Raw genomic sequence first — 10026 nt, 5'->3', positions numbered from 1 at the left:
TCCCACATCAAAGTTAGTCGAAAATGCTGATTCTGAGGACTTTAAAACTGAAATTACTCAAAAAGTACACAGTAAAAATATTTCATATAATTTGTACAAGTAGTCTAAGAGGTACTAAGTACAACCATGGCAGTTTCATAAGGTGCTTATGGGAAAATCTTTTTTTATCCCACATCAAAGTTAGTCGAAAATGCTGATTCTGGGGACTTTGAAACTGAAATTACTCAAAAAGTACACAGTAAAAATATTTCATATAATTTGTACAGGTAGTCTAAGAGGTACTAAGTACAACCATGGCAGTTTCATAAGGTGCTTATGGGAAAATCTTTTTTTATCCCACATCAAAGTTAGTCGAAAATGCTGATTCTGGGGACTTTGAAACTGAAATTACTCAAAAAGTACACAGTAAAAATATTTCATATAATTTGTACAGGTAGTCTAAGAGGTACTAAGTACAACCATGGCAGTTTCATAAGGTGCTTATGGGAAAATCTTTTTTTATCCCACATCAAAGTTAGTCGAAAATGCTGATTCTGGGGACTTTAAAACTGAAATTACTCAAAAAGTACACAGTAAAAATATTTCATATAATTTGTACACGTAGTCTAAGAGGTACTAAGTACAACCATGGCAGTTTCATAAGGTGCTTATGGGAAAATCTTTTTTTATCCCACATCAAAGTTAGTCGAAAATGCTGATTCTGAGGACTTTAAAACTGAAATTACTCAAAAAGTACACAGTAAAAATATTTCATATAATTTGTACAAGTAGTCTAAGAGGTACTAAGTACAACCATGGCAGTTTCATAAGGTGCTTATGGGAAAATCTTTTTTTATCCCACATCAAAGTTAGTCGAAAATGCTGATTCTGGGGACTTTAAAACTGAAATTACTCAAAAAGTACACAGTAAAAATATTTCATATAATTTGTGCAAGTAGTCTAAGAGGTACTAAGTACAACCATGGCAGTTTCATAAGGTGCTTATGGGAAAATCTTTTTTTATCCCACATCAAAGTTAGTCGAAAATGCTGATTCTGGGGACTTTGAAACTCAAATTACTCAAAAAGTACACAGTAAAAATATTTCATATAATTTGTACACGTAGTCTAAGAGGTACTAAGTACAACCATGGCAGTTTCATAAGGTGCTTATGGGAAAATCTTTTTTTATCCCACATCAAAGTTAGTCGAAAATGCTGATTCTGAGGACTTTAAAACTGAAATTACTCAAAAAGTACACAGTAAAAATATTTCATATAATTTGTACAGGTAGTCTAAGAGGTACTAAGTACAACCATGGCAGTTTCATAAAGTGCTTATGGGAAGAATTGTTTTTATCCAACATCAAAGTTAGTCGAAAATGCTGATTCTGAGGACTTTGAAACTCAAATTACTCAAAAAGTACACAGTAAAAATATTTCATATAATTTGTACACGTAGTCTAAGAGGTACTAAGTACAACCATGGCAGTTTCATAAGGTGCTTATGGGAAAATCTTTTTTTATCCCACATCAAAGTTAGTCGAAAATGCTGATTCTGAGGACTTTAAAACTGAAATTACTCAAAAAGTACACAGTAAAAATATTTCATATAATTTGTACAAGTAGTCTAAGAGGTACTAAGTACAACCATGGCAGTTTCATAAGGTGCTTATGGGAAAATCTTTTTTTATCCCACATCAAAGTTAGTCGAAAATGCTGATTCTGAGGACTTTAAAACTGAAATTACTCAAAAAGTACACAGTAAAAATATTTCATATAATTTGTACAGGTAGTCTAAGAGGTACTAAGTACAACCATGGCAGTTTCATAAAGTGCTTATGGGAAGAATTGTTTTTATCCAACATCAAAGTTAGTCGAAAATGCTGATTCTGAGGACTTTGAAACTCAAATTACTCAAAAAGTACACAGTAAAAATATTTCATATAATTTGTACACGTAGTCTAAGAGGTACTAAGTACAACCATGGCAGTTTCATAAGGTGCTTATGGGAAAATCTTTTTTTATCCCACATCAAAGTTAGTCGAAAATGCTGATTCTGAGGACTTTAAAACTGAAATTACTCAAAAAGTACACAGTAAAAATATTTCATATAATTTGTACAAGTAGTCTAAGAGGTACTAAGTACAACCATGGCAGTTTCATAAGGTGCTTATGGGATAATCTTTTTTTATCCCACATCAAAGTTAGTCGAAAATGCTGATTCTGGGGACTTTGAAACTGAAATTACTCAAAAAGTACACAGTAAAAATATTTCATATAATTTGTACAGGTAGTCTAAGAGGTACTAAGTACAACCATGGCAGTTTCATAAGGTGCTTATGGGAAAATCTTTTTTTATCCCACATCAAAGTTAGTCGAAAATGCTGATTCTGGGGACTTTGAAACTGAAATTACTCAAAAAGTACACAGTAAAAATATTTCATATAATTTGTACAGGTAGTCTAAGAGGTACTAAGTACAACCATGGCAGTTTCATAAGGTGCTTATGGGAAAATCTTTTTTTATCCCACATCAAAGTTAGTCGAAAATGCTGATTCTGAGGACTTTAAAACTGAAATTACTCAAAAAGTACACAGTAAAAATATTTCATATAATTTGTACAGGTAGTCTAAGAGGTACTAAGTACAACCATGGCAGTTTCATAAAGTGCTTATGGGAAGAATTGTTTTTATCCAACATCAAAGTTAGTCGAAAATGCTGATTCTGAGGACTTTGAAACTCAAATTACTCAAAAAGTACACAGTAAAAATATTTCATATAATTTGTACACGTAGTCTAAGAGGTACTAAGTACAACCATGGCAGTTTCATAAGGTGCTTATGGGAAAATCTTTTTTTATCCCACATCAAAGTTAGTCGAAAATGCTGATTCTGAGGACTTTAAAACTGAAATTACTCAAAAAGTACACAGTAAAAATATTTCATATAATTTGTACACGTAGTCTAAGAGGTACTAAGTACAACCATGGCAGTTTCATAAGGTGCTTATGGGAAAATCTTTTTTTATCCCACATCAAAGTTAGTCGAAAATGCTGATTCTGAGGACTTTAAAACTGAAATTACTCAAAAAGTACACAGTAAAAATATTTCATATAATTTGTACACGTAGTCTAAGAGGTACTAAGTACAACCATGGCAGTTTCATAAGGTGCTTATGGGAAAATCTTTTTTTATCCCACATCAAAGTTAGTCGAAAATGCTGATTCTGGGGACTTTGAAACTCAAATTACTCAAAAAGTACACAGTAAAAATATTTCATATAATTTGTACATGTAGTCTAAGAGGTACTAAGTACAACCATGGCAGTTTCATAAGGTGCTTATGGGAAAATCTTTTTTTATCCCACATCAAAGTTAGTCGAAAATGCTGATTCTGAGGACTTTAAAACTGAAATTACTCAAAAAGTACACAGTAAAAATATTTCATATAATTTGTACACGTAGTCTAAGAGGTACTAAGTACAACCATGGCAGTTTCATAAAGTGCTTATGGGAAAATCTTTTTTTATACCACATCAAAGTTAGTCGAAAATGCTGATTCTGAGGACTTTGAAACTCAAATTACTCAAAAAGTACACAGTAAAAATATTTCATATAATTTGTACAAGTAGTCTAAGAGGTACTAAGTACAACCATGGCAGTTTCATAAAGTGCTTATGGGAAAATCTTTTTTTATCCCACATCAAAGTTAGTCGAAAATACTCATTGTTCTATAAAAAGGACTTTGAAACTCAAATTACTCAAAGTACACAGTAAAAGTAGTTAATATTATTTGTGCAAGTAGTCTTGAGAAGTATTAAGTACAAACATGGCAGTGTAATAAACTACTTATGAAATAATAGAAATGAACCACATGCCATCCTTTACTTTGAAATCCTCACCGGAAGTGTTCCTCTGTGGAATTGTCTGTAGCTTTAGTTTAGTGATCGAATATACTTACTGCGCGTCCTATTGATTCGATGTTCAATAATACTGCACATACGAAACGTCCTATTGATTAGACTAAACGTCCTATTGATTCGATGCGCATTCAATGTCATATTAAGTATTTCTGTAAGATCTACTTGTGAGACTGTGTTCAAAAGTCACGTCGGTTCATTACAACAGCGTCCCAGGCTTGTTTTAATGCATTACCGTAAACCTGGAACTAATCGCGCACTCGAAAAACAAGAGCGGCTCACTTGACCACGCAAAAGCAAAAGACGGCTCACTTGACCGCAGTCTCTCTCCCTCGCTCTCTCTCTCCAGGCGCCTCGCAGCCTCCAAAGCTTCAGCTTTCAGAAAACGAATTGCTGTCATCCTTGGATTTCATTTCAACAGCTTGAAATGACACCGTAAGCCACCCTGGCTGTCAACAACAAGCTCTGGGTGCAGCGTGGCGCCTCGTTTCGTTTAGTTTTACTTCTTTAGTTTTACACCGAGGGAGAAAAGAAGAAAAAAGACGCGAAAAGACGGAGCAACTCCTTCGCACCTGCAAGTTTCCGTGTGTCGGTCGCACTGGAGGGAGGAGGCGATGGCAGCCCCGGTGAAAGCAGCGCTCGCCCTCCTGGTTCTCACCGTGGCAAGTGAGTAGATCCCTTCAGATCCACCCGAGTGACCCGACCCGTAACGGGACAGAGCAGTAGAGGTACATGGGGTTGGCTCGCTGTAAGAAGCGGTAGCCTTTCCTAATGTTGTAACATATGGGCTCAATTCATGTTTCAAAATTAGAAATATGTGTATAGGAAGTCTATTTCACCACATAATGTCATTGTCAGGGCCAGGGTATCATTTGGATGACATCTAGCTATACCGTACCTTTTGGACTTAATCGGACCACAGCGCTGCTCCAATTTGGATAGGGTGGCTTATGTATAATATAGGCAATGTAGCCGCTGCTAATGGTCTGAATTCTGAAAGCATTTACATTTTTGGAACGATTTAGGCTAATTGTTGCCATCGTTAGATAACACAGTTGACAGCAGGCCAGTGGGGGCTGGGGGGGGGGGGGGGGGGGGTAGTGCGCGTTTCCGTGCGTCACATGCACTGTGTTTAGCACGTGATTTTTAGCACGCCTTGGTTAACTAACGCGCTACTTTTTGCAAATACACGCGACTATTATGCAGTAAGAAGACTATATGCACATGTGTGTGTGTGTGTGATTTGAGAGAGCTCTTTCGCACAGCTGTCTGAATTCTAAAATCGAAACAAACTAAAATCACAAAACTAACCAGCCCCCCCTCTCTCTTAAAACCAGTGATGCGTTGCTCATGGGACGAGATTGCACTCCGTGCAGCCAAAGATTTGAGCAAAAGCGCGTGCACGCACACAGGAATGCGCTGCACTCGCCAACTCGCCCACCTGGGCTACTTTGCATATCAATAGCGCCAGTCGTCAGGTGTGTTAAATATGTTCTCAGATACATTCACACCTAACTTGTGAATGATATGTATTCCATTCGTAGAGGCAATTAGGCACTGTCTTTAGTCTGTGCTCAAGCGAGGGGACATTTATGCGCATGCGTGGGAGCGCGCACACGCGTGGCGTCATTAGCATGTGTGCAATCAGAGTTGATATCAGGAACGTACCGCTGCTTAAAACCACGTTCACATTGTAGCATATAGACGTGTTATGTGCCTCATTAAGCAATACGGATACTGTGGCGCTAATTGACGAAACACAATCGCATTTGAATCAGCTTGATTACATTTCATGATTGTATTATATGGCTTTGGCCCACTTTGTGCCTAGTGACCTGACAACTGTACCAGGGCCTACTACTGATGATAGGGTATAGGCCTACTAATTAAGATGAGTCACTCCTGTCACTCACTCCTGTTAGACCTGTAGACGTTTCTAGACTGGAGAGTAATGCCACTCCAGAAGAACTGTCCATGGTTCTGAAATCAGATCTAGTCTGGCCAAAGCATGTCAGCCATGTAGTCACCCAAACAAAGCTGCTGCCAATGCACCTGACGTCCATTTACATGGTAACAGAGATACCTTGCTACAGTATATATGTGCTGTGTATATACTATATATGCAGCATCACAGAGGTTGTTAATACAATATCCTATTAAAATAGTATGCAGTAGGAATGTATACACACTATCCATACATTCATTTAAAAACAAACTGTTGTCTGCTGGAATTTCAATGGCATTAAACCAATAGTTATAGCTCTGAGCAGGTATGGCCCTACTCAATATGAGTAGGCTACTAGTATTATAGTTTTCAGACTCAGACACTGTTTGTCAGGGCACTAGAGAGACTCATTGAGCTGTCTGTGGGTCTGTAAAGGGATCCACATTTACATTTCTGCTCCAGGCAGTCAGTAGATGCTCTTATCAAGGGAAATTTACAGTCTGCGCAACAGCTTAAATACATGTATTACCAACATTGCAGGCAGCCAACTCATTTACATTTAGACTTTAGGCAGTTAGCAGATGCTCTTATCTCTAACAACGTATAATTAGTACAAAAGCTTAAAGTATCATCAACATTGTAAGCAGCCAAATGATAAAATGCCCATGAGACACGAGGAAAGTGCAAAATCAGTAGAATAAATAAAACATTAGTGTGTCAACCGGAATGTTTTATTTACCAAATTCTTCTATGCTGGCATGGCCATGTTGTGCCTTGCACTTTTCTTTTTTTCTTTTAATTTATTTTGTCTGCTTGCAATGTTGACTGAGTAAATTCCACTCAGCTAATTGGCATTTTTAAGCTCATCTGATTAGTTACAAACTAGGAGTACTTTCAGTGATATAAAACATGTGACACTAGAGGCAGTCAATGCAGGCATGAAGCATGTCTTTGAAAAATCATCTGCTTTCAAGCCTCCATTGAAAATGTTCTGCTTCCAGTAAATGGTAAATGGACTGCATTTATATAGTGCTTTTATCCAAAGCGCTTTCCAACTTATGCCTCACATTCACCCATTCACTCACACATTCACACACGACAACCTGCTCATTGGGAGAAGTTAGGGGTTAAGTGTCTTGCTCAAGGACACTTCGACACGCTGCCAGGAGGAGCCGGAATCTAACCGCAAACCTTCTGATTACCAGACAGACGACCGCTCTACCTCCTTAGCTACTGTTGCCCTGCAGTACATCCATTCCATCAAAAACCAAACTACTGGTGCAAGCACTTTTTGGATGGACAACAAGGACCTCTAGGTTTGGACAGAACAGAAGGGCTTCTTAAAAATGTGGACTATCCCTATACTATAAATGATAACCACTCCCGTTTTGTTTAGCTAGCTATTCCAATAGGTGGAACAAGGGTTGAATACGTCTCAGGTGGGACTATACGACACTAGGTGGAACTAAATGGTAAATGGCTGCTTTTTTATATAGCGCTTTTATCCAAAGCACTTTACAATTTGTTACTCACATTTTACCCATTCACTCACACATTCACGGCAGAGGTGACCATGCAAGGTGCCAATCTGCTCATCGGGATCAGTTAGGGGTTAAGTGTCTTGCTCAAGGACACATCGACACGCTGCCCGGGAGGAGCGGGAATCAAACCGGGAACCTCCAGATTGCCAGACGACTGCTCTACCTCCTGAGCCACTGTCGCCCCTGGTTGAACTAGGGTTGAATACGTCTCAGGGGGGACTATACGGCACTAGGTGGAACAAGGGTTGAATACTTAACATTAAGCTTGTATTGCCAAATTCAGATGATAAATAAAACGTTCCTCACCTCCCCTTTATGAATGAAACCATGAATGAATGATACGTTTGTAACACAGCAGGGTCATTACAATAGGCTGAAAATGTTCATTATTTTTCTTGTTCGCCCAATAATGTTAACCGCTGGAAACACACACACACACACACACACACACACACACACACACACACACACACACACACACACACACACACACACACACACACACACACACACGCACACACACGTACACACACACACACACACCAACTTTCTTCCACGCGACTCACAGCTCAGCCAAAAGAAAAAGACATACAAACATACTTTTGCTTGTCTAGTCTGGTCCTCTGAGCTCCTCTCCAGTCGAGCTACTGCAGTGTTTAAATCCGAGATATGAATCCTCTACCATTGTTGTGTAACATCTTCCTCTGCTTCCCGTGAAGTTAAATCTACTCTAAAAGTGAAGGTGAAACTTAAAAAGCACCGGTGGGGGGCGGTGGGAAAGTAATGTACTTGGTGGACGCCTGAACACAGAGTAACACCGGTATCACCGACTGTGGCAGGCCTAGGTTGAACTAAGTATAATTTGTACTACTGTATGTTCAAAATAAATGAAAAGAAACCTAGCCTTATACATTTGGGATTTTTGTAGCTTTTTTTCTGTTGTACCAAACTTGCACTGAACCGTAACCCCAAAACCGAGGTACGTACCAAGCCGTGGCTTCTGTGTACTGTTACACCCCTAATCATTAGCACAACTAACTAACGGCAACTAGCTGGCTTGCAACATCCCAGTAATGTGGCAGTCCTTAGATCAGCATTTTCTTAGTTGGCGGCTTTTAGCCACTCGATTCGAGATTCATATATTTCCCTTGGTTTCTTGCTGGAATATGTGTGGTCCATGCTCAATCGATGCAAGGCGCTATAGGGCAGTGGTATGGTTTTGCCAAAGTCAGGAGGGTAATGGCTAAAATACATCTGCATTACAGCAGCCTACTCGATTATGGAAGAAAAATCATAATCACAATGTATTTTGATTGAAATTGAAATCACGATTATTAAACACGATTACTCATTGATTTGAGAACATCATAGAGGACGACTGATTTAGTTTGACCTTTCTTCTCGACCAAAGGCTGCCTTTCTGTCATCTTCTACAAGTTACCAAAGACGTTTCAAAATAACTGGAGAAACACTCCCTCCTCCCTCTCAACACGAGCTGAAACTACTGTTTGGGCTTTGGGGGAGGGGTGGAGTGCACTGCTGTGAAGGAAGGGTGCGCTGCATTTACAACACAAGACAAAACGAGAGCAACACAACATGCTGCAGAATAATCGTTTTATCTCAATTATCTTGTTTTCATGATTATGGGAAGCCAAAATCGTAACTTAATTATTCAAACTTGATTACTCGCCCAGCCCTAGCTGCCTGTGATCACAGAAGAAGAGTGCTCTTTGTGTGTTGCACTGTGGACTCAAAAGAACCGAAGCAACCTCTCGGCAGCTTTGTGATTGTCCACCATTGATGTAAATGCAGAGTACCTCAAAGAAGATTTCTATTACCCATTTTAAACTTCAGGACTTTTTGTTTCATTTCTCTCTCATGTTGTCATGTTGCAAACATAGAATGGGATGATTCAAATATTAAATACAAAATAACTGCTTGCTCTGCTTGGGGTTGTGTGTATGACCCAGGCAGTGCACCTGTAGTTTGCCTTCCCAGTAGACTCTGTGGTGTCTGGGGAGCTCTGGTGCCCTAGCAATGTGTGACCTTCGGCTCCATCGCTCCTGTAACAACTGTGCTCATCCGCTACAACTAGAGTCTGGAGCCCCTGGTCCCACTGTACCACACAGTCTTTCCTATATAGGTGGGCTGGGTGATTAATCAACTTCATTAATTAATCAATTTCAATTACGATTTTGTCGTATCTCGAAAACAAGATAATCGAGATGAAACGATTATTGTGCAGCATGTTGTGTTGCTCTCATTTTGTCTCGTGTTGTAAATGCAGCGCACTCTTCCTTCACTGCAGTGCGCTCTGCCCCTCCCCCCCCAACCCCACCCATTAGTTCCAGCTGGTGTTGAGAGGGAGGAGGCAGCCATGGTGCGTTTCTCCAGTTATTTTGAAACGTCTTTGGTAACTTGTAGAAGATGACAGAAAGGCAGCCTTTGGTCGAGAAGAAAGGTGAAACAAATTCAGTCGTCCTCATATGATGTTCTCAAATCAATGAGTAATCGTGTTTAATCATTGTGATTTCAGTATCAATAATTACAATTGAACTTAAGATTGTACGTACACAAATTACATAATGAGGAATATACAAATCAATTCTCTGTTGGTGTTTCTCTGTCTCTTTCCTTAGATC

At 39.1% G+C, this 10026-nt stretch overlaps 1 protein-coding gene across 1 annotated transcript in view; it reads left to right on the top strand.

Annotated features, from left to right (window-relative positions):
- Positions 1-4512: 4512 nt before the first annotated feature.
- The window catches only part of LOC311242965 (neuronal acetylcholine receptor subunit beta-2-like), a gene marked incomplete at both ends in the record, with an annotated part of 70140 nt that continues 64626 nt past the window's right edge, over positions 4513-10026 (top strand). The window contains one exon of the mRNA XM_084332029.1: positions 4513-4564. Coding sequence (XP_084188155.1) covers positions 4513-4564 — 52 coding nt within the window. The remainder of the gene's footprint in view (positions 4565-10026) is intronic.

This window comes from Notolepis coatsorum (genome assembly GCF_963971535.1).
Source record: "Notolepis coatsorum genome assembly, chromosome: 16".
Classification (NCBI taxonomy): domain Eukaryota; kingdom Metazoa; phylum Chordata; class Actinopteri; order Aulopiformes; family Paralepididae; genus Notolepis; species Notolepis coatsorum.
The sequence above is the reverse complement of the archived record's forward strand: the minus strand, read 5'-3'. Positions and strand labels throughout refer to the sequence as shown.